This window comes from Poecile atricapillus, chromosome 29 (assembly GCF_030490865.1).
Source record: "Poecile atricapillus isolate bPoeAtr1 chromosome 29, bPoeAtr1.hap1, whole genome shotgun sequence".
Classification (NCBI taxonomy): domain Eukaryota; kingdom Metazoa; phylum Chordata; class Aves; order Passeriformes; family Paridae; genus Poecile; species Poecile atricapillus.
Genome location: NC_081277.1, coordinates 4,791,587 through 4,816,853, shown reverse-complemented (window position 1 = coordinate 4,816,853; position 25,267 = coordinate 4,791,587). Strand labels below are relative to the sequence as shown.

Genomic DNA, 25,267 nt, shown 5'->3' with positions numbered 1-25,267 from the left:
CATTCAGAGTCCTTCTCTTTGAAGTGGAAACCAGAATTAAATTCCACTGCAGAACCGTGGAGTGACGGACTGGACGAGCAGAATTTGCCCAATGCAGAGACTCTTCTGTTGAGCACACCTTTCCCAAATTCCTCAGGGGTTCTCCGACCTCCTCTGTCCCTCTGGGGGACACTGAGGGCTGTCCTCGGTTATCCTCATCCTCCTCACGGGGATGGGCTTTGTTTTCCCGTGCAATCCCATTTCCTAGTGACGTTCTGCTTCCATTCACCTGCACCTGCACAAACCAACATCCTGCAGCGCTCACCTGGGAGGGGCCAGCACCTTCCACCTGCAGCTGCTGCTGCTGCCTGGGGTCCCCAGATCTGCGTTTTGGGGTTCCTGTGCTGCTGCTGCCACTGTCCCACAGCTCCAGCTGTGCCCAGGTCACAGTCTGGGGTCTGCAGATCTTCCCTGGGAGGATTTCCTTGGCACAGAGCTCGCTCTGGTTCCCCTGCTCCTCTTTGCTGGGGTTCAGGTGAGACACAGGGGGGTCCCGGGGATGGAGCCGGGGGTCCCGGGGATGGAGCCGGGGGTCCCTGGGGATGGCTGGAACCGGGGGTCCCTGGGGATGGCCCAGCCCTGCCGGGATGGAACCGGGGGTCCCGGGGATGGAGCCGGGGGTCCCTGGGATGGAGCCGGGAGTCCCTGGGGATGGCTGGAACCGGGGGTCCCTGGGGATGGAACCGGGGGTCCCGGGGATGGAGCCGGGGGTCCCTGGGATGGAGCCGGGGGTCCCGGGGATGGAGCACAGGGGGGTCCCTGGGGATGGCCCAGCCCTGCCGGGGGATGGCCCAGCCCTGCCGGGATGGAACCCGAGCTCCTCTGGGCTTTTCCAGACTTTGGGGCACTGATGCTCGAGGGGGTGAAGGGACGAAAGGGGACAAAGGAGAGGACTCTCGCCTGCGGGGTGTGCGGGGCTGCAGCCCCCGGCCCCCCCGGCCGGCTGCGGAACAGTTCTGCTGCCAGAGCCCCCTGGACACCCCGGGAGGAGCGGGGGGGACCCCCCTAAGCCGTGGGGCGGGGGGGGGGCCGGGATGGGGGGGGGGGCCCGGCTGGGGGGGGGCGCCTGGGGCGGGGGGGGCAGCGGGGGCAGCGTGGAGGAGGGGGAGGGGGCGTGGGGGGGGCTGGGGAGGGGGGGGGTGTAGGTGGGGGTGGGGGCTGGGGGGGTGTAGATGGGCACCGGGGGGGGCACCGAGGGGTAGGAGTTGTTGAGGGGGTATTTGGGGGGGGTCTCCGTGTTCTTCACCCGGGTGAAGTTGATGCAGCGGCCCTGGAAGGGAACGGGAGGAGGAGCGGAGTCACTGGGAGAGGCATTTCCACCACCATGGCAGGGACAGGACCCCCAGACATCCCCACCATGGCAGGGACAGGATCCCCAGATATTCCCACCATCACAGCAGGGACAGGACCCCCAGACATCCCCACCATGGCAGGGACAGAATCCCCCCAGACATCCCCTCCATGGCAGGGACAGGATCCCCCCAGATATTCCCACCATGGCAGGGACAGGACCCCCAGACATCCCCACCATGGCAGGGACAGGACCCCCAGATATTCCCTCCATGGCAGGGGCAGAATCCCCTCAGACATCCCCACCACGGCAGGGACAGGACCCCCAGATATTCCCACCATGGCAGGGGTGGGTCCTCACAGCCCCCCAGTGCCCCCGGCTGCTCCAGCCCCAGTATCCAGACCCAATGTCCATCCCATGTCCATCCCCAGTGTCCAGAGCTCCAGTGTCCATCCCCAGTGTCCCAGTGTCCATCCCCAGTGTCCCAGTGTCCATCCCCAGTGTCCATCCTGGCACACTCCCAGTGCTGGAGCATCCAGGGCTGCCCTGCCAGGCCACACCTCACTGTGAGCACAGGATTTCCATCCCCAATGTCCATCCCCAGTGTCCATCCCCATTGTCCATCCCCATTGTCCCACTGTCCATCCCCAGTGTCCATCCCCAATGTCCATCCCCAGTGTCCATCCCCAGTGTCCCACTGTCCAGTCCCACTGTCCAGTCCCAGTGTCCATCACCTCACTGTGAGCACAGGATTTCCATCCCCAGCCCAGCCCTGCCCTCCACCAGCCCGGGGCCGTTCCCCATCTCATCCCTGCAGCACAAACCTCAGCTCCTGCCCCATCTCATCTCATCCCTGCAGCACAAACCTCAGCTCCTGCATCTCATCTCATCTCATCCCTGCAGCACAAACCTCAGCTCCTGCCCCATCCCATCTCATCCCTGCAGCACAAACCTCAGCTCCTGCATCTCATCCCTGCAGCACAAACCTCAGCTCCTGCCCCATCCCATCTCATCCCTGCAGCACAAACCTCAGCTCCTGCCCCATCTCATCCCTGCAGCACAAACCTCAGCTCCTGCCCCATCTCATCCCTGCAGCACAAACCTCAGCTCCTGCCCCATCCCATCTCATCTCATCCCTGCAGCACAAACCTCAGCTCCTGCCCCTTCCCTCCTCAGCCTCAAACCACCAGCAGCACAAAATCCGGGTTTTGGAGCCCCTCTCTCCCTCCAACACCTGGGTTTTGTGTCCCATTCCAACCATTTACCAGGCAAAAGGGAAGCTTTGTTTAACTAGCACATTTTCTTGCTCAGAATTTTTCCTGAAATGCCTCATTGGGATGTCTTGATATCCCTGTACTCGTGAGAAGCCAATAAACTGCTTTTCCTGCTCTTTGGTGCTAAGCTACAGTTTGTTGTAAAGTTTTAAACAAAACCTTTGCCCTCTGAGCTATTATTTTATATTTTTTTTCTCACAAGTTCCACCTGCAAAAGATCCCACTGTAAATACTCAAATGTCAGAGTCAGCATTACTGTATTATGGATTCATTCCTTTAGATATGAAATCATCCAAAAAGGCGCTAGAGGATTTCTGAATCCATTCTTTATTTTTGGATCGCTGCTTATTTTCTGTTTTACTCTTTCCTCTCCCAAAGTAAATGTTTTTCCTGGTGAAAAGTTGCCAAATGGAGCCCTGAGCCCCCGTGGGCTGCAGCAGATTTGTTGGGGTAACATTTTTAATCCCACAATTTTTAATGCACAGCGCTGCATCTCCTCCCTGCCGCCCCCAGCCTGGGCACCAACGCCCTGCAGGCAGGACCCAGGAAAAGGAAGGTTCTGGAAGGATTTGACAGGGATGGGAGGAGCTGGAAGGGATCCAGAGATGTCCAGAGACCTCTCCAAGAGCTCTGCCAGGCGTGGATGTGGAGAAACATCTGCCTGAGCCCCTTCAGCAAAGGGAAAGGGCTCCTGAGCGAGGCTCTGGAATTTTCTGTGCCAGCAGCCCTGGCTCTGGGGATGAGCACAGGGCACATCCTTTGGATCCTGGGAAGCTGCGTGGGCTGCAGCAGATTAAAGAGCAGCAATTCCTCAGCTCAGGGCTTTGTTCAGTGCAAGGAACCTTCTGAGCAGCCCAGCTCGTGTGCTGGAGGGGATAAAGTCACTGACTGGAGTAAGGGATTGCTTGGATATGAAAATGATGTAACCCTGGGACTCAGCCCAGCTCCTTTCCAGGCTCCAAAGCAAACAGATCTGCCCTTCAGTTATTTTTCATCTGGCTTCACGTTTTTATCTTGATCAGAGGGTGAATTAAGGAGCCCATTCCACAGCACTGAGTCTGAAACCTGCTGCCCTGTCTCCAGGAAAGAGAAGGAGGCACAAAGTGCTATCAGAACAGCTCCTCCTTGCAGCTCTCAGGAATATCCTATGGCCAGAGGCTCCTGTGTGCTCCCCAGGCTCCTCTTTGCTACCCACACGTGCTGCCTGCAGGGCTTTGAGTGTTTCTCACCCTGAGAAGGATCTGTGTTTGATCTGGGGGCTCTGCTGGTTCCTGTGGGATGCTCTGCTGAGCCCTGGCTCTCATTCCCAGGGTGTGTCAGGGCTGCTGATCAGCTCTGGAAGGTTCTGGAGCTGTCCTGGGGAGCTGCCAGGGACCCAGAGCAGAGCCCAGAGCTCCTGGGAGCCCCTGGGCTGGGAGAGCTGGGTGACCTGGTCCCTGCAGCACGGGGATGAATTTGGGCACTCAGGGAAAAGCTGGAAAGCTGCAGCTGCCCTGGAGCCTCTGGCCAGCAGGGCTGGAGCTCCCAAAGCCCCCACACCAGGGCCTGGGGCTGCCAGCAGCAGCTCTGAGAGGTTTTTACTGCCAGGGTTCCTCCAGCTCTGCTTCCCAACAGAGCAGGAGCAAATCCAGAGCTGTCCCAGACACCTCAGACAGCCCAGGGTCACCATTGAGGATTCTGCAGGCTGGAGAGGACCAAGCCTGGTGCAAAGGAGCTGTGTGGAACCCCAGCAATGCCCATGAGGACTCACCAAACCCCTCCATCCCCGTGCCCCAGCAAAGCCTGCACTGGGAACACTGGGCTGGGAGAGACCCCGGTGTGTGCAGGCACCTGCAGAGCTCAGCCTTGGAACCCCAGCAGCCAAACCCCAGCAGCTGCTCCCAAAACAATCCTGTGCTGGTGTCTGAGCTGTTCCCAATCCTGTGCTGTTTCTGAGCTGTTCCCAATCCTGTGCTGTTCCTGAGCTGCTCCAAACCCATCCTGTGCTGTTTCTGAGCTGTTCCCAATCCCATCCTGTGCTGTTCCTGAGCTGTTCCCAATCCTGTGCTGTTCCTGAGCTGTTCCCAATCCCATCCTGTGCTGTTCCTGAGCTGTTCCCAATCCTGTGCTGTTCCTGAGCTGTTCCCAATCCTGTGCTGTTTCTGAGCTGTTCCCAATCCTGTGCTGTTCCTGAGCTGTTCCCAAACCCATCCTGTGCTGTTCCTGAGCTGTTCCCAATCCTGTGCTGTTTCTGAGCTGTTCCCAATCCTGTGCTGTTCCTGAGCTGTTCCCAATCCCATCCTGTGCTGTTCCTGAGCTGTTCCCAAACCCATCCTGTGCTGTTCCTGAGCTGTTCCCAAACCCATCCTGTGCTGTTCCTGAGCTGTTCCCAATCCTGTGCTGTTCCTGAGCTGTTCCCAATCCTGTGCTGTTTCTGAGCTGTTCCCAATCCTGTGCTGTTCCTGAGCTGTTCCCAAACCCATCCTGTGCTGTTCCTGAGCTGTTCCCAATCCTGTGCTGTTTCTGAGCTGTTCCCAATCCTGTGCTGTTTCTGAGCTGTTCCCAATCCCATCCTGTGCTGTTCCTGAGCTGTTCCCAATCCCATCCTGTGCTGTTCCTGAGCTGTTCCCAAACCCATCCTGTGCTGTTCCTGAGCTGTTCCCAAACCCATCCTGTGCTGTTCCTGAGCTGTTCCCAAACCCATCCTGTGCTGTTCCTGAGCTGTTCCCAGTCCTGTGCTGTTTCTGGGCTCTGCCCACCCTCAGTGCCAAGGGAAGGGTGCTTTGAGGGGTGCTTTGCTCTGGGGGTACCTTGTCTCCTGGCTGGGGACGCATCACGGACACGCGGTCGTAGCCCTTCCTCAGCAGCACCCAGAGGGCGTCCAGCTTCCCCTGGAAGGAGAACAAACACGAGTTTTGTTATTTTCTGGGCCAAGGGCAGTGCCCAGACCCTGCAGGAGCTGCCTCATCGCTTCCAGTGCCTGTAGGAGATGCTGGAGAAGGTTTTCTCTCGCAGGCACTCGCTGTGAACTCGCTGCAGGTGCGAGGGAAGAGCTCTCAGAGCTGCCAGGTAACAGTGTCTGACCTTTCCAAAGGTGCTGTGTGACTCTGACACTTCTGGGCTCAGAGAGACACCAAAACCTCCTCAGCTCCAAAACATGGAACCAGTGCAGTGAGCAGAGAGCTCCTGCAAAGCCTTCCCAAACTGGGGGGGGTGTCTGGGAGCTCTTTTGTGGTGTCTCACTAAAAATTCCCTTTCATGGGGGCAGAGTCCTTCTCTTCCCTTTCCAAGGAACCACCAGAATCCTCTCTGGGATCTCCATTCCCCCACCAGGGTGTTCAGCCAACGCTTCAAAGCTTATTTTGGAGTTGCAGGGACACATGGGTGGAGGCAGACACGTAAAATGACTGCATGGAACTTGTTTCCACAGGAGAAGGTGAGAGCCAGGAAAGTCTGTGACTCTGAGAAGAAGAGGCAAGAAGCTTCTCAGTCAGATTCTCCTGCATTTGGGCAGCAGAACCCCTCAGACCTGAGGGAAAACATCCCTCCTATTTCAGTCCATCTTTCCTCTGCAGCAGAGCTGCTTGAAGCTCTTGATCTCCTGTCCACCCTGACAGCTTAAGAAATAAATACCTTTTTCTTCCATTTCTCCTTCAGGAAACATGACAACTTTCCATGGAACAAAAAAAAAATAAAAAAAATAAATTTCCCTTTTACTCTGCAGTCCTAATTTCCGAGAGCCTACCATGATTTCTTGGGAAAAGCCAAGAGCTCCATCTCTGGGAGCCTCTGCTCTGCCTGAGCCCTGGGTGGGAGACAGGGATTGTGCATCATGGAAAGGATGATGGCTGCAGGAATGAAATGGCAGCGGTTTCACTTGGAAACAGAAACCCTCCTGCTCTCCATGGATGGGCTGTGCCTCTGTCTGAGCTCCTCCACAGCTGGAGCACCAGGTCACTTGGAGGAAAGAAAAAAGAGAGGTCTGAAGGCAAATAAAGCCTCGAGTCCTGCTAGATCTGAAACCCAGAGAGAAGAAACAATCAGGGAAACAAATGAAGGAGCTCCAGCCATGGAATTTCCTCTGAATTCATGGGAAATTCAGCTCTGCATTGGCCCTGAGTTCCCTCAGTGCTCCTGAGACCTGCTGGTGGCACTTTTGGAGTTCCCTCAGTGCTCCTGAGACCAGGCACGAGGCTGCTCCTGGCTCCTGGGGCACCACCTGGAGCAGCAAAACCTCTGTTTTCCTCCAGAGAACGAGCACATCCTCATTCCCCAGCAGCACAACTCCAAACCTGCCCAGCTGGGGAGCTCCTGGTGCTCCACACGGCTCCTTCCCACAGCCCCTCCCCAGGCACAGCCACTCCAGCAGCACTGGGGATCACAACACAAAGATCTGCACTCACAGCCCAGGCACAGCCATTCCAGCAGCACTGGGGATCACAACACAAAGATCTGCACTCACAGCCCAGGCACAGCCACTCCAGCAGCACTGGGGTCACTGTGGACAGATCTCCCAACACAAAGATCTCCTGCACTCACACACCCCAGGCACAGCCACTCCAGCAGCACTGGGGATCACAACACAAAGATCTCCTGCACATCCCAGGCACAGCCACTCCAGCAGCACTGGGATCACTCTGTGACAGATCTCACAACACAAAGATCTCCTGCACTCACAGCCCAGGCACAGCCACTCCAGCAGCACTGGGATCACTCTGTGACAGATCTCACCACAACACAAAGATCTGCACACCCACCCCAGGCACAGCCACTCCAGCAGCACTGGGATCACTGTGGACAGATCTCACAACACAAAGATCTCCTGCACTCACACACCCCAGGCACAGCCACTCCAGCAGCACCTGGGGATCACAACACAAAGATCTCCTGCAGATCCCAGGCACAGCCACTCCAGCAGCACTGGGATCACTCTGTGGACAGATCTCACCACACAAAGATCTCCTGCACATCCCAGGAACAGCCACTCCAGCAGCACTGGGATCACTTTGTGGACAGATCTCACAACACAAAGATCTGCACTCACACACCCCAGGAACAGCCACTCCAGCAGCACTGGGATCACTTTCTCACAGATCTCACCACACAAAGATCTCCTGCACTCACAGCCCAGGCACAGCCAGTCCAGCAGCACTGGGATCACTGTGGACAGATCTCACCACACAAAGATCTCCTGCACTCACAGCCCAGGCACAGCCACTCCAGCAGCACTGGGATCACTTTCTCACAGATCTCACCACACAAAGATCTCCTGCACTCACAGCCCAGGCAGGGCTGGACCCACCTTGATGGGGGAGTACCACTTGCGAGGGGACGAGGGCGGGCGCAGGCTGCTCCCGAGGTTCCTGGGCTCGGGGAATTCGTATTCCTGCTCTGGCATCTTCACCCTGGCGTTCTTGGCCTTCTCCAGCTTGGCCCCTTCCTCCGTGGAGCCCTTTTCTCCCCAGCGCACCTGGAAGGAGGGAGCAGGAGCACACAGGAGGGGTCACACAGGATCACACATCAGGATCACACAGGAGGGACCAGGATCACACAGGAGGGAGCAGGATCACACAGGAGGGACCAGGATCACACATCAGGATCACACATCAGGGTCACACATCAGGATCACACATCAGGATCACACATCAGGGTCACACATCAGGATCACACAGGAGGGGTCAGGATCACACAGGAGGGACCAGGATCACACAGGAGGGACCAGGATCACACATCAGGATCACACAGGAGGGGTCAGGATCACACATCAGGATCACACAGGAGGGGTCAGGATCACACAGGAGGGGTCAGGATCACACAGGAGGGAGCAGGATCACACAGGAGGGGTCAGGAGAGGTTTGTGCACCAAAAAAAACTGGAGAGGTTTGTGCACCAAGAAACCTGGAGAGGTTTGTGCACCACAAACACCTGGAGAGGTTTGTGCACCCAAGAAAGCTTTGAGAGGTTTGTGCACCACAAAAAACCTGGAGAGGTTCGTGCACCACAGAAACCTGGAGAGGTTTGTGCTCCAAAAAAACCTGGAGAGGTTTGTGCACCAAAAACACCTGGAGAGGTTTGTGCACCAAAAACACCTGGAGAGGTTTGTGCAGCACAAAAACCTGGAGAGGTTTGTGGAGCACAAAATCTTTGAGAGGTTTGTGCAGCACAAAAAGCCTGGAGAGGTTTGTGCACCAAAAAAGCTTTGAGAGGTTTGTGCACCAAAAACACCTGGAGAGGTTTGTGCAGCACAAAAACCTGGAGAGGTTTGTGCAGCACAAAATCTTTGAGAGGTTTGTGGAGCACAAAAAGCCTGGAGAGCTTTGTGGCTGTGTCCTGGGTCCCCTCCTGGATGGGCTGCAGGAGGAAGCCCCTGAGCCCTGGCATTTCCTCACCTCCATCCGTTTGATGCCTCCCACTCCTCGCCCGCCGTAGTAAGAGGCATCCACTGTTGGCCACTTCTTCTTTGGCAGCCCATCATCATCTTCCTCCTGCAAAACAGCACCAAGGGGTGGCACAGGATGGATGGGAGCAATCAGCACTCCCAGGCTGTGCTGGACAGGCCAGGTTCTGCTCTCTCCCGTTGTTTTCCAGAGGATGGACACTCATGAAAGGAAAATGTTTGCTGATATAAACATCACCACCACTGGAAAGGTACAGGCCAGCTCCAGCAAGAATGAGAATTTGAGATTTTTCACCCCTTCCCTTCAGCTGTGCAGAGGCTGCTCGTGCTCCCCGTGCTCTCCAGGGCCCAGGTCAATCCCCAGATCGGAGTTCAGGTCTCACAGGATGCAGAGAAAGAGCAAGAAAATGAGAAAATTCTCTCCTGAGTGACAGCAAACCTGGGGCACCTTTGGAAACAACGCCAGTGGGAATGCCCAGGTTGACTGAGAGGAGCTGGCCAAGAGGAACAGGATGGAAAAGCCTCATGGAAAAGTCACAAGAATGGAATTAATTTCTGTAATGAACCCGGGGCAGCTGCCCATGGGAGTCCCTGTGGCTTCAGGGAGCCACAGAGAGAGCCAGGCCCTGTGTGAAAAATGAGATTTAAATTCTGTATCCTGCCCTTGCTGGCTGCAGCCACATCAGCAGGCACAGAGCTGAACGTGCTCAGCACCTCATGGTGACATTCAGATCAAGAAAATGCCCTTTGGTTTATTTAAAATGAGTCTGCTAAAGCTCCAGTGAAATTCAAGGTATTTTAAATTTTCTGTTGCACTTTGTAAGGTCAGAGCATGCACAGAGCTCTCAGAGTTCCTTTCCCTTTAATTTCTACAGCTCAGGCTGTGAACTGGCGGAGCAGAAAAGCAGAGTTCATCAAAAACGTGAAGTATTTCCTGTGAAAAACGTGGAGAGAAAAGAAAAATGGTCCCTCTCTCATTTTTCTTCTTCTTTCTCTAATTTTTCACAGGGATTTGGCTAAACTCCAAAACTTAAGAGCTTTCCAAAACTGGAAAAGCCAAAAATACTTTGAAATTGAAACTCCCCATCAGGAAAACTGAAAAACTGGGTGGAGGAAAAAGAGAAAAAAAAAAAAAAAAAAACCAAGAAAAACTCCAGTTTTCACAGCAACCAAAAACATTTCAGTTTATCAAAACACAGAAACTGGGCTGCAAAATGTGTCCTGAACTAAGGGAAGGGTGAATAATTGGTCACAACTCCCAGGTTCTTCTCTTCAGAGCTGTTCTCTCTCCCTCTGGCCCCAGCAGAGCTGCTCAGGCTCTGTGCTGCAACCCAAGAACTCAAATATCTCTGCATGAAGTTTTCCATGAGGAATTTTTTATATTAAAAAAAAAAAAGGGGGGGGAAGCAAAGCGATCTAAATATTTTCCTTCAGCAATTCTCTTTCTCTCCAGCTCAGCACAGACTGGACTTCTCACAACAGGAAATACCAAGGTTTAGGAAATCTTCCCCACAAGCCCTTAAAAGCCCTGTGAGTCCCAGGAGCAGAGCACACGCACACAGAGGCTCAGGGACACTCACAAAACAAAAGAGTCACAAGTTTTCTGCAGAATGAGCTGTTTGTGTGCTTGGAAGGGCAGGGGAGGTGTTGCAATACCAGCAAAAAGCCCCACAAGTGATGTCCCTGCTCTTGGCTGATGTGATCACAACACACGTGGGGAAATGGGAAGGGAGAGGCACCCAAATCCCACATCCAGCACCCAAATCCCACATCCAGCACCCAAATCCCAGCACCCAAATCCCACATCCAGCACCCAAATCCTACATCCAGCACCCAAATCCTACATCCAGCACCCAAATCCCACATCCCGCACCCAAATCCCACATCCAGCACCCAAATCCCACATCCAGCACCCAAATGAACACAGGGAAATGGGAAGAGACACCCAAATCCCACATCCAGCACCCAAATCCCACATCCAGCACCCAAATCCCACATCCAGCACCCAAATCCCACGTCCAGCACCCAAATCCCACATCCAGCACCCAAACCCCACATCCAGCACCCAAATCCCACATCCAGCACCCAAATCCCACATCCAGCACCCAAACCCCACATCCAGCACCCAAATCCCACATCCAGCACCCAAATCCCACGTCCAGCACCCAAATCCCACATCCAGCACCCAAATCCCACATCCAGCACCCAAATCCCACATCCAGCACCCAAATGAACACAGGGAAGTGGGAAGAGACACCCAAATCCCACATCCAGCACCCAAATCCCACATCCAGCACCCAAATCCCACATCCAGCACCCAAATCCCACATCCAGCACCCCAAGTGTCACACAGGGATGAATTTTCATTCCCTGCCTGCATTTTTCCACACGTGGCCACAACGGGGCTCGCACCTGAGGAGCTCCAGCTCTGCAGGGTCAAAACCAGCCCTGGAAAATCCAAGTGCATTTAAGGATGCTGGAAATTGACTGTGCAGAACTTGGCAACTTTCCAGCCCCAAAATCTGCTTTAGATGGAGCTAGAGTTTCTTTTAACAAGTAGGAAGAGGCAGGACAGAGCTGCATTTCGCAGTCAGGGTTCCAGATTCGTAAGTGCTGGATTGCAGAAAACAAAGATCTGTGTTTATCTCAGAGCTCTGGCCAGGCTCTGGATACTCTGACCCTGACCTGAGGGAACCTCATCTGTGGGTAACACAAGGATAATTTAGGCTCCACAAGGGACATCTGAACCACTCAGGGTAAGAATTCAAACTCAATTTGGCCAGATATTAAAAAAAAATCATTTTGGACAAGTTACCCCTCTCCCCACCCTTATAATTATTTTCCCAGTTGTCTCTGAATTTTGTCAGAATTCAGCATTTATAGAAACTTCTGCCTGCACTGAGGGCTGAGCTGTGACATGACAATCATTTCTCTGTGTGAGAGATGTCAGATTTCAGTGTTGGGAGAACAGAGGCAAATCCAGCTGTCCTCAAGACTCCTTTCTACCCCTTCTCCCGAATCCCAAATTTCCCAAATCCCAAATTTCCCAAATCCCAAATTTCCCAAATCCCATGGCCACCTCTCTGCTTTGGGACACTCTGGGGACACCTTGCTGCTCTCAGGGAACGTTTCCTCCTGCTGGGGAAGATTTTGCTTGGTACCTTTAAGGCTCTCCAGAATCTTCTCTGCCTTAACTTCAGCTTTGTTCGAGCTCATCCTTGAGACACAAATGTTTCTCAAACCAGCCTTGATCCTCACAGAAAATCCCCGTTTGTCCTGGCCCAGATTCTTGGAGGTCCTGCCTGAGGTGAAGCCCCCCAAGAGCAAAGTGTGCACAGCTAAGAGGAGCCCTGGTTCTGGTGCAAGAAGGATTTGAAATGTTCCCACAAGTTGAAGGTGAAGTTCCTACAAGGTCATGGCAATCAACAGCAGGATGGGATTAAACCCAAATCCCACAGCCACTGCCTGGATATTTCACATCAAATTGGCTCTGAAATTGAAATTTGCCTGTAAAACTCCACACCTCCATGGTGTAATACCTGCCCCTCATCCACTGCCAGTAACAGCCCCACCTTTCCTCTTTTAAATGCCTCTTTCTTGGAAGGTTCCTTTTCTCCTCCTCCCCTATTTCCACAGCTCACTGTAAAAAGGGAGAACAGGGAAGGAGAAGCATTGGCAAACCACTGGGACCTGCCTTCATTTTAGGAATCGATTTCCTGCCTTGGTGTCTACAGAAATTCCTGTCAGATCCTTTCTCTGGAGCTTGTTTTGCCATCTCCCAGCACGGCTTTCCAAGAGGAGCAAGGGAAACAGTTTGGAAAAGGATAATGAGCAGCAGTAATTAAACAACTTGGGTTAATGGAAGGTGTCCCTGGCCATGGCAGGGGGTGGAACAGAATGGCTTGGATTGGGAGATCATTCTGTGATAATAAATGAGGGTCCAAGCAGCTCTCCAAGCAGCTGGATGTCCTTTAGTCATTCTCTGTCCTCATGAATGTGGTGAGAGAGATCAGATCCCAACAATCTCTGTGGATCCAGCTGAACACGGGGCTCTTCCCTTGGCTGCCTGCAGGGAGTGGAGTCCCAGGACTGTGCTGAGGCCCCTGAGGAGCTGCAGAACATCCCTTTGTCCCTCCCAGGATGGTGCTGAGACCCCTGGGGAACTGCAGAACATCCCTTTGTCCCTCCCAGGATGGTGCTGAGGCCCCTGAGGAGCTGCAGAACATCCCTTTGTCCCTCCCAGGACAGTGCTGAGGCAGCTGAGGAGCTGCAGAACATCCCTTTGTCCCTCCCAGGATGGTGCTGAAGCCCCTGGGGAACTGCAGAACATCCCTTTGTCCCTCAGGATGGTGCTGAAGCCCCTGAGGAGCTGCAGAACATCCCTTTGTCCCTCCCAGGACTGTGCTGAGGCCCCTGAGGAGCTGCAGAACATCTCCTTTGTCCCTCCCAGGATGGTGCTGAGGCACCTGAGGAGCTGCAGAACATCCCTTTGTCCCTCAGGATGGTGCTGAGGCCCCTGAGGAGCTGCAGAACATCCCTTTGTCCCTCATAGGATGGTGCTGAGGCCCCTGAGGAGCTGCAGAACATCCCTTTGTCCCTCAGGATGGTGCTGAAGCCCCTGAGGAGCTGCAGAACATCCCTTTGTCCCTCAGGATGGTGCTGAAGCACCTGGGGAACTGCAGAACATCTCCTTTGTCCCCAGCACATCCCTGTGAGTGTTTGCTGGGCTGTGTGTGGCTCAGAGGACACCAGACATCAGAATTATCCCATTACAGGCTGGTCCGTGGCTTGGCTCCGGTGCCACATCTGGGATCTCTGTGGATGTTGGGTGACAGAGCAGGAGGGGAACAAAGGGACTGGGAGATGAGGAAAGGGCAAGATTTGGGGTCTGGTTGATTCCTGCCTGGCTTTGGCAGACTCCAGGGAGCTGTCCAGGGAACAGCCTGCTCAGGAATGGGGACAGAACTTTAACCACTTTTGGCAAGACTCACCTAAAACTTGCAAGGAGAGTTAAGATGGGAGCTTTAATGTTGATTTAGTCTCTGTTAGAACTTCCCTGGCTTGTGCAGCTCCACTGATGTCCAGAGGATTTTGCTGAGGTCCTCAGACAAGGACCAGGAGCTTCCTCTTCTCCCATCAGCTGTGCTGGGACTGGTTTTACATCCCAAAGCACCAAAAGCATTACTGTGCCATTCCAGGAGGGCATTCAGCACATGCTGAGCTTCCAATAACTCCAGTTAAACACAGGCTGAAGGGCTGTCCTTGTGTGATTGAAACTCACAGATTTCATCACCTTTTGTGAGGAGACTGAACAAAACCTCGTCCTAAACACCCAGGAGATCAGTGGCACTCACCTCGCTGTCTTCTGCAGGAGGTGGGGGAGGCTCCTTGATGATCTAGAAGGATTAAAGAGAAAGAGAACCATAAATCCAGGCTTTTCTCTTGAGCACGACTCAAAGAGAACCATAAATCCAGGCTTTGCTCTTGAGCACGACTCAGATGCCACCAGGAAGAATCCAGAGGAGAAAACAAGAGGATGTGCTGCTGGCAAACCTCTGTGGAGTCACGGGGTGGCTCTGAGGTGGGCAGGGGGTGTCCCAAAGCCCACAGAGATGTTCCTAAAGACAGCTCCACACTCACATTGCTCTTTGGGTGACCTCTGCCCCCTGTGAGGCAACAGAAAATTCACACTCTGATATCCCTGACTCTCCTAATCCCTGAAGCTGCCAGGGTCAGTGGCTGCTCTAAACATTGATGCTTCTCCTGAACCACCTCAGGAAAATCAGCATCTCCTTCTCCTGCCCTCTGCACACGTGTACAAATCCTGCCTCAAATAATTCAGTCTGGAAAGCAAAACCAACGTGAAGCAAAATGCCCTGGGGACAGTGCAAAGCAGTGATAACCCCAAACTGTGTCCCAGACTGTTCTTTTTTCATTCCAGAAGGCTCTGCCACCTCATGCTCTTCATTTCTGTGCTTTTCATTTATCAGGTTAATGTTGGAAACTTTAAACACATAAATATATATACACATATATGGCTGACTGAGGTTTCTAATAAAGAACCAGGGTGAGGTTGCAGCCTGATACTCTCCATAGAAACCATTTCAGTTTCTGTGGGTGTGAGGCCATTATTTCATGCAGAAAGTTTGCATCCAGGGCTTGGCAGGCTGCAGAGCCCTGCATCCAAGAGCAACAGAGAGGTTTCCAAGGGGAGGGCAGAGACACCAGGCACGTCCCACCCTGTCCCTCACCCCTGGCATGGGCTGGGAAGTGCCCCAGGATGGGTTTGCTCTGGGGGTTTGGGTCCATCTGGAGCAGGCAGAGCTTTCTGTGCACCCCAGGCCATGGGGCAGGGGCTGGCTGAGCACCAGTGCAGGTGACACTGAGAGTCCTGAGCTCTGCTCAGAGCTGGGGGTCAGGACACACGTGTGGGCTTCAAAATCACCCTAAAAAACCCCAAAACCCCCCCAACAACAACAACCAAAAAAATCCCCCCAAAACAAAACAACAACAGAAACCCCCCCCAAAAAACCCCAGTCCCAAACATCAACAGCTTGGCTGTTTAAATGCAGAAAGGGAAAATTGCAATCACATTAAAGGCCCTGAAGATATAAATATTTACAGCAATTCCTCTCACTCGTGTTTTTCCTCCTGTGATGAGCTCACTGTTTTTATTTTCCCCTGCAAAGCCCGAGTCATGCAATGTGGCCATTAATGAGGAGCATGTGCCTCTGGCTGGGGAGGAGACAGGGCTGGAGCTCTTGTGTCCCATAGAAATGATAAAAAATATGAAAATGATGAAAAGTAGATGAGAAGTGGGTGATAGGTGCCCAGGGAGGTTTGGAGTCTCCCTGGAGGTGGCACTCAGTGCCCTGGGTGACAAAGTGGGGACTGGCCACAGGCTGAACTTGGTGATCTCAAATGTCTTTTACAACCTAAATAATTCTGGGATTCTGTGGAAAGTGGATGAAAAGTTGTCTGCATGCCAGCAGTACTCTGAGGAAAGGAAAGCCTGGACATCAGCATCCTCAGAGGTGTCAGATGGAGACAGCACCATCTCCTCTGTGTCCCTTGACAGGATCAGCACTGACAGAGTCACCAAAAGACACAGGACACCTTCTCAGATTCACCTTGTTCAGTCTGATGGGCAGCATTTGTCAACAGATCTCCTTTTGAACCAAATCCCTGAACACTAAACCCATCAGACACTGTGAAACTTCAGATATCTGATCCCAAATGTACCTGCTGGGACCCCCTGGTTCCCTCCTGGAGCATCCCCAGCTCCAGGGGAAGGAACATCACGGGTTCCAGTGAAATTTCATTTACACTGGAATGAAACATCAGAATAAACCATCCAAATTTGGTCCAGCTAGGCATCCAAACTTCTCAGCCAGTATCACTGGAGGTTACACACCTGGAGGTGAGGAGATGGCTGTATTCCATACATCTGCATTCCTTCCCATATTCACACACAAACTGACTGACTGCTGTAAACAAATCAAGTGTTTTCTATCACAGGCAAAGAGGGGGGGAAAAAAAAGACATTCCTTCCATTTTTGAGTGCTTTGCACTTCTAAGAGCAACTGAGCTCCCAGTAAATTGGCAGCATGGATTGGTTAATTTGGACAAGTCTAGAGATGGAGGAGTTCAATCTCCTGTGCCTTTGAGCCCGTACGACCTTTCAAAGTTCAAATCTTACAAAAAAAATCTCATTTCTGACTCGCTGCCCAGGCCTTCAAACAACACAAATCTTTTCCTTCTCCCTTTTGGATTCTTACTGCTACAGCTCTGTGTGCATGAAATCCTCACTCTGGGGCACCCTAACCCTGAGACCCTCGTTTGGGGCACTGAGACCCTTGTTTGGGGCACTCAGACCCTCATTTTGGGGCACCCAGATCCTCATTTTGGGGCACCCAGATCCTCATTTTGGGGCACCCAGAGTCACTTTGGGACATCCAGATCCTCATTTGGGACACCCAGACCCATTTTGGGGACACCCAGACCCATTTTGGGGACACCCAGACTCATTTTGGGGACACCCAGACCCATTTTGGGGACACCCAGACCCATTTTGGGGCACCCAGACACTTTCTCTGAGTGGCAGCCCAGGGCAAGGCCGCGGGCCCAGGCCCACAGGCGCCACAGACTTTGCACAACCAGAAACAACCCAAAAGATGGAAAAACGCCACCAAAAACGCCAGCCCAGGAGCTGTGGGGTCACAGCCACATGGACACCTGGCTGTGGCTGTCCAGGTGAGCCCCAGGAGCTGCTGAAGGAGCAGCTGAAGGAGCAGCTGGGAGCGGCCCAGGCCCCAGGCCCGGCACACGGCGAGGTCGGCTCGGCGAGGCCGCGGCGTTTGGCCACAAAGGTTTGGGTGACCCCAAACCCTCCCTGGGTCTCCTCTCCCGGTGTTTGGGAGAAGCAGAACACGATGGTTCAGCCTCAGGTTTGCTCTCCAGGTGAGGAACACCTTGAGGGGTTCCACACAAAAACCTGGCGAGGCTCTTTTGTTCCTAAGGGTGAGGGTGGGGAGAGACGGCCCCTGGCTTTCCTTGGCACAGGAAGGAACTTGGAGAGCGTTTGTCAGCATTTCCACACACTCAGCTGTGAAAATTCAGCACACCGAAGTAATTCTTTGCCTTTCAGCACCGTTCCCAACACGCCTGGGAAGGACAGGGCTCCGTTAGCTGAGCCACTCCGTGCCCCAGGCCCATGGAGGAGCAGCTGTTGCTGATGGATAACCCCGTGGAAAAGCAGAGGAATTCTATCAGCCACCTCCTGGAAGGTTAAAAACATCGGGAGGGATAAATTTTCTGTTGCCCTGAAATTTCTGTAGCCAGTCAGGCATAAGAAAGCACACGCTGAATCCAAATTTTGCATATTCCAGGAATGTGTCTAGGATGTTTTCTGTCTTGGGAGCCCAGAAATCTCCAGCAATCACACAGTAACTATCCTTGGAGTTTTCCATGATAAATAGGGGCAATATGTTTCTTGTCAGAGGAGCTATCTGCTTTAGGAGGGGACAGATCATCATTTCAAATGAAGCAAACAGATCATCATTTCAAATGAAGCAAACAGTACAAAATAAGAAACAAAGGATTTTGCCTCTAATTGGGACTACAAGTTTGGAAGCATGCTGTTAACTGAGCAGATTATTTTTGTCCTTAATTACCTTCATTCTTCTGGAAAACACCGAATATATATTCTTGCTCTCTTAATAAACAAGGATTTTTAACAGCATTAACTATGATCCATCTGACTAATTTCCTATTTTCTTTCCCTTACATATTTATAGTTTTGACCTCTCAGTCCTGTGACTGCTTCATATTTGAGGTATGAGCTGGGTAAAGGAACATTTCCTTTTTTTTTTGTTATATCTTCTGTGTTTTCTCAGTATCCATTAAATCCTTGGGGATCTGCTCTACACCTCAAAGTTAACACAAACAGGGGCTTGTCCCAATTTCTTTGCCTGCAATAAAATGCAATCTTCTTCTCAGAGATTCAAGTAAGAGGTAAAGGAAGTCCAGTGGAAAGTTAACTCATCCTTTTAAGTTCACCTTTTTTGTCAGCCTGGGAGGAGATTCAGGAAGCTCAATTTTAACAGATTAAAACTACAAGAAAAGGCCTCTTCACCCCTAAGATTTGGAGGTGAACTGTACAAACCAACTTCAACACAGGATCAAAGTACACGTCAAAATCATCCACTTCTGAAAGACAGGACATCATGGAGAGAAAAATAATTCTCTTAATTATTTATATTTAATCATCTTAATTCATCCTGCTCCAGTCTGGGGCTGAATGGGGCTGGATGCAGCTCTGCAGGGAATGCAGGCAGAAATGCAGTGTCTGCACAGGTGGTTCCCTTTCCTGAGCTCACACAGAAAAACCAGCCCAGAACCACTGGGGTGTGCTCCAAGCGCCTGAGCCGCTTTCTTGGCAAGACCACGGAGATGAAATCCCTTTTCTGGGCAAAGGAAAAGCATCGTGGCCACTTTGAGCTGTGCACAGGAGCCCTCACTCACAGATTCCTGCTGAATTTTCTGCTTGCATGATCCTGTTCTCCCTTCTCAGCTCAGCACAACTGCAGAAGAGCTGTGTGTGCTCACGGGAGTGGGTGGGAATGGGATCTTTGTAAGGAATCTCCAGCCAGCCAGCGGGGACCCTGCCATTTTATAACTCTTCAGGGTTGCTGCAGAGCCTATGCATTTCCTCCTCTTCTCTTCCACCAGTTCAGCCATGTGGTTTTAATCTATATTTTCTGTATTTTCTCCATCCAGCTTTTTGTTTCCAAAACTTCTGGTCAGCTGCAGTACAGACCGAGAGCCAAACAGATTGCTGGGTTCTTCCATGCTTACTTCCAGAAAACAGCTTTAAAGTTAAAACTGCTGTTAGGTGCTTATAGCAACACCTCATTTATCTGCCAGCCACACCCCTGCATCTAAAATCACTCCAGTATGAAAATGAGTGAGGTGGGGCAGGTTTTCTAGTGGGCAAATAACCCAGGCCAGCTCTCAGCCACCCTGGATGGCTGCAGGAGGGAGGCAGAGACTCAGACCTGGGAGGAGGTGATGGATGAGCACCACCCCAGCGAGGGAGAACCATCCCAGCACAGCCAACCCTTCCAGCTATTCCATTAATTCTGCCTTCACTCTGCATCCAAACCCCTGAAGCAGCTCCATTTCCAAGCCAACCTAACAAGGTGCCTGCAAACTCCTCCTCAAGACACTTTTGGGGGTTTATTTCCTCTACATTAAACCTGAGGCTCATGTTGGCCTCCCAGCCAGAACAACTTCAGCCCTGGGCAGCTGAGCATCCTCCTGCACACACAGCTCCTGCTGTGGATGTCTGGAATGGGGAGAGAAGCAGGGACTGGGGGAAGGCAGGAGCTGGAATCTGCTCAGCTCAGGAAAGGTGGGCTCACACCCCATTGGAGGTGTCTGTGTCCTCGTTTCCTTCTTGCCATCATTCTTGTTGTGAGTACAGCAGAATTGCTTCTTTGTTTTCTGTCATTCAATAAACCTACAACCTTTGGAGAGGTTAGTGCCTGCCTCCCATGCTTTTGTAACATCCTCCACAGGTATCCAGGGAAATTCTGCCTGTGCTGGTGTGTCAGGCACAGCAAAGAGTTATTATTGCTCTGATTTACTGAGCAACAATTGCCTCTACTGTAAACCGAGTGGTAAATTCCAGACTTCATCCCAGAATACTTCTGAGACCAATAAAGCTGGATACATTTGGAAACAGCATTCCTTCATGGGCTGGTGCCAAGGAGATACTGGGTTCCAGATAAACCTTCAGAGTGAGTCTGTTGACTCCAGTCCATTTACTCCAGGGATGAAGCTGGCTCAGTCTCTTTCCTGAAGAACTGCTGGATAGTAATGACTCTTATTTAATTAAAAAGCATGCCAAGAGGAATTTCAGGGTTTAGAAATGTGCTTGTCGCTCAGAAACAAATTTATTCTTGGTAGGAGAAGAGTTTGTTGTGTTTTTTTTCCTTTTTCCCCTGGACACATCCACAATTATCTCTGAGACGTCCCTGGGCTGGAATCCACGGCGATGTCTCCGGGTCTGTGGTTTGGTTATTCGAGGTTGGAGCTCTGGGCTGTTGTGCAAGGCAGCTCCTCTGCCCTTAATTCACTTCTGACAACGCTGCATTCCTCCCTGTGCCACTTCCAGAGCAGCCACAGAGCTCTGCTGGGCTCCCTTTCCCCATCCCCTGACAGGCTGGGCTCCCCTCCATGGATTCATCTTTAATTTCACAGAATTTTTGCAGTGCACAGTGAGGCTCTGCTGGGCTCCCTTTCCCCATCCCCTGACAGGCTGGGCTCCCCTCCACGGCTTTATCTTTAATTTCACAGAATTTTTGCAGTGCACAGTGAGGCTCTGCTGGGCTCCCCTCCATGGGTTTATCTTTAATTTCACAGAATTTTTGCAGTGCACAGTGAGGCTTTGCTGGGCTCCCCTCCATGGGTTTATCTTTAATTTCACAGAATTTTTGCAGTGCACAGCGAGGCACCCTGGCTGCTGATCCCCTGCCAGCCACACCGGGTGCCCTTCTGGAGAGGTGGAAGAGATTTCATCCAGGCTCTTGGAATAAAAACCTTTCCAACAGCCACAGGGAAGTGTTTGACTACACTGGAAAAATATCAGTGAGACAATCCCCACTTGCAGACCTTGCTAGGAGGGAATGTGGGAGGTAAAGGAGGAGAGTGAGGAAAAGCTTTTATCTACAACAAATGTTTTAAGTGGAGGATTTAAATCTGGAAATGATTAAGCTTATAAAGTTTCATGTGGACCAGAGACTGCCTCTCTCTGCTGCACCCACCTTGCTTATCTGGATTATTTTTCACACCCAGGGCTGTTACACCACCACTGTCCTCACATGATTCCACTGCCACAGTGCCCTCAAACAGCTCCACATCCCCTCCACGCCCTGCTGCTTGCATTTATTAATGTAATTTATTAATGCATTTATTAATTATTAATGCCTTTTTCTCATCAGCTTCATCTTCCTGCTCTCACAGAACCTGAAACCAGCAGCATCACTGACAGCATTTTCCCTTTCTCCCCTCAATTCCCCTCCAGATCCCAGTGCAAACATCTGCACAGGGCACATCTCCTCTGACTTCCATCAAGATGTGCCAACAAAAAGTTGGCCCAGCTCCTCTGGGAACGTGCCATCCAGTTTAGACAAATAACTCTGAGCAACCTACCACGCTGCTAATCCCTTGGCCAATTTTAGAACCAATTTTTTTTTATTGTTCTGAAAGTCCAAATAAATATTTTTTTTCCATTCTGGTTTTCATTTTGGGACAGAGGTGCCAAACTACCGTGAAGAGAAGCATTTAATCCCCATTTTCAGCCAGGAACTGAAATAGACAACTAAGATTTTTTCCTGCAAGATTTCCATCCTTGTTCTGGATAATGAGTCTCAGCACAGAGACATCCTCCAGCAAGTGGAGCTCCAAAGCTCTCTGCTCTGCACTGGAGATTTTTCTCTCTGTCCTTTTAAAACATTAACTCTGCTTGTGAAAGGACCTGGAGGAAAGACAATGCTCAGTGAAGCACAGTCAGACTTCCACTGTCCCTGGGATATTCAAAACTCTTTTCAGACACGGTGATCCAGGAAACACAGCTCATCTTGCAAAAATGTGGACTCCTAGAAATGTCTTCTCCTCGTTTCTGAGGCAGAACCAGGACTCCAGTGTGGGCTGATCCATCCTGCCCTTCTACAGGAGCCCTCCAGCGTTAGAAAATCCAGAACAGCCATGGCAGGAATGCATTTCAGCAAACTATTTCCATTTTGTGACCAAAACACGAGACTAACAGGCTCCTGACAAGGTTTGGGTGTTGGCAACATTGCTGCTCCACGGGTCTGACCCAGATGAAACAGAAACCCAAAGCAGTGACAGAAATTCTGCTCCTTTCTGGGACCAGCCCTGTGCAAAACTCTGCCTCCTTCCCCCTCATTTCTGCTTAGCACTGAAATTCTGCTTTGTGCTGCTGATTTCTGTCACTTACCACGGTGCAGCAGAGGGGCCAGAACCACCAGAGCAGAGCCAAGGCCAGCAGGAGGAAGAGGATGAGCAGGGCGATGGCCAGGATGGTCCCGTCGGACTGGAGGGGAACACAGAGAGCGAGTGACACTCGTGTCACCCTCCCCAGCTCTGTCCCAAAAACCCCTCTCTGTTTACTGCCACCTTAATGACGGTTATTAATGCCATTTAATTATCATTTTTCATTTCATTTTCAGGCAAAAACAAGCCTTCAGTGAAAGGTCATTGTTTTTTGCCACCAGGCTACAGTCCTCGCTTGATTTTCTGGCTTTCTCCACATTTAAAGGTCAAGTGGATTCACTGTTGGTGAACACAAAGGTGCAAATTCCTTCATTCCTTCCAGGAGAGAGCGGGGACAGCCGGCTGTGCTGAGGCTGTGCCAGTCCCCAGAGCCTCTCAGGGCTCCTCAACCTCTCAGGTGGCTCTGGCAGAGCTCAGGGGCTGCTCCCACCCCAAACACCTCAGCCAACATCCCAAAACATTTCTATGGAATTATATATTATTGTGACATCCCCTGCTCTCCCACCAGGAAGAGATCTGCAGTTTTGTGTCTGAGAGCCACCAGTGCAAGAGGTCATGAGTGGTTTTTCCTCTTCTGGGAGCATTTTAGAGGATGAACAAAGGTTTATTTCAATTCCCATCCTGGCTTTCCTCCGAGATGCTCTTCCTGCAAGGCAGAACTTGGCCCTTCCTTCCTGCCCCCAAACACAGCCTTGGAAATTCTCCCTTCTCTTGGACATTCCCTGGAGCCTGAGGCATCCCCTGGAGGCTCAAGGGCTTGGCCACACCTGGCACAGGTGACAGGGAAATGTCACCTTGTCACACGCTCAGCCCTTCAAGGGGTACCAGCTGCTGCTGGAACACACACACATGGCTGTGTTAAACCCCAACAGGAGCACTTCAGGACATCCAAACTTACACAGTGCGTGCTGGAGATGATGACAGAGCTGGAGATGAAGCTCAGACCATCGTTCATGCTGACTTGAAGAGCTGCTTCCCTGAAAAAAGGCAAGAAACAAATCAGGGCAGCTCATGCACCGCTGATAGCCGGGGCTGCTGCTGCTGCTCAAAAGTCTCTTGGACAGAAAATTCCCAGCCTGGCCCCCTGCTCCAGAGCACAGCTGCTGCTGGACACGAGAGAATGGCAGCTCAGGACCCAAAATGATCCACAGAACCCATCTCCCCACAGGCAGAGTGAATTTTGGGGCAGGAAAAACGTACATGCCAACTTCCCTCAGCACAGGCGCTGGGCACAGCAGGTAGGTGTCCTCCACCACGAAAGGCTTCTCATCTGGAAAGGGGAAATAATGTCATTTACTGCCAAATCACTCATGCAGGCCCTAAAGAGCAAGTTTAAATAATGGCTTTGCTCACTCTTGGGACATGGATGAGATGGGGGATGAGGAGCTGCCCCACGTGCTGGAGGCACAGCAGAGCTGAAGGTGTGGAGATCTTTGGAAGGTCAGAGCAGAGGTTCAGCCCAGGTGAAACAGAGGTAAAAAAGTTGTATATTACAGAAAATTTTGCATTTTAAGGCAGAAGCAGCTGAAGCACCTCAATTAAACATTTTAAACTGAATTACACTGGTTTTAAAAGCGAGTGAGAGGAGGAGGAACACGGATATTCCTGTTCTGTGCACCTGAGGGAGAGCTCTGTCCCAGCACTGTGAGCAGGCACTGGGGGATCCCCAGGAACTGCCCAGCCCATTTTCCAGCTGACTGGATGTGCTGTGCTGGCACATCTGGCCCCACTGTGCTGTTCTCACCCTGATTTACAGCAATCATTAACTCCTATGAATTTATGACATCGCCTCAGTGCACACACGCCAAGAAAATGAAGAGCAGTGTCTTGTTTTCTCCTTTGCTAACTCTGGCAGCCAAAGGCTCCTCTGTGCCAGCATTCACTGGAACAAAAGCTGCTTCATCTTGCAAGGCCTTTTACTCAGATCTCCTTGGGTTTTTGTTTCTCTTTCTCTCCCAAGCCCCATCAGTTCATCTCTCTAGAAAGTTTATCAGCCCGGGGTGCCCCAGGGGAGCTCCAGGCACGGATTAGTTTGTTTGGAGAATGTTTGTGTTTCACCACAAAAATGAGCCACTCTTTCCCTCTGCTCTAAACAAAGGAGCATCCATTTGCTTTGCATAACTCTGACTCCTGCCTGGAGAGCTCACACAGGGACAGCAAACAGAGCTCTTCTCGTGGGGAGCGTGGTGCTGTCCTGCTCTGCTGCAGCACAAATTCTGCATCCAGAGCAGCCAGAGATGGGCTGGAGGCTCCCCAGCAGCTCCACATCTCCTGCCAGAGCCTGAATTCTGTGCTTTGCACTGCTGGAAGGGCTGGGGAGGGAGGGCAGAGCGCTCAGGGCTTTGCTGCCCTGGGTGTCCTTTCGCTTCTGGGCTCTGTGGGTGCCCCTTGGAGCAGGTCCCTGGTGCTGCTCAGGCTCCTGCAATTCCATCCTCAGAGTTCCTGCACCTGAAGAGCTCAGTGCAGCCTGGAAAATCTATTATTCCCAGCAAGAGTGAATAATTTCTTATGCCATTAGCAGGGTGTAACCTTCTGGCAAGCCAGGACTTGGAATATTTCCTAACCATAATAATAAAAGTTCAATATATGCAGGATGCTTTAACACAAAAGCACAAGCCCCTCAAAAAAAAAACCCAGAAAGCAAAGAGGATCTCACAAGAAAAGCACTGTGCTGCCAGGAGGAATGAAAGGTGGGGGAAGAGGAGCAAT

At 51.9% G+C, this 25,267-nt stretch overlaps 1 protein-coding gene across 1 annotated transcript in view; it reads right to left on the bottom strand.

The window, feature by feature from the left end:
• Positions 1 to 1,044: 1,044 nt before the first annotated feature.
• The window catches only part of ANTXR1 (ANTXR cell adhesion molecule 1), a 45,115-nt gene continuing 20,892 nt past the window's right edge, over positions 1,045 to 25,267 (bottom strand). Inside the window, 9 exon segments of the mRNA XM_058859108.1 lie at positions 1,045 to 1,083; positions 1,085 to 1,309; positions 5,394 to 5,474; positions 7,886 to 8,053; positions 8,973 to 9,068; positions 14,335 to 14,376; positions 22,503 to 22,598; positions 23,457 to 23,535; positions 23,759 to 23,828. Coding sequence (XP_058715091.1) covers positions 1,045 to 1,083; positions 1,085 to 1,309; positions 5,394 to 5,474; positions 7,886 to 8,053; positions 8,973 to 9,068; positions 14,335 to 14,376; positions 22,503 to 22,598; positions 23,457 to 23,535; positions 23,759 to 23,828 — 896 coding nt within the window.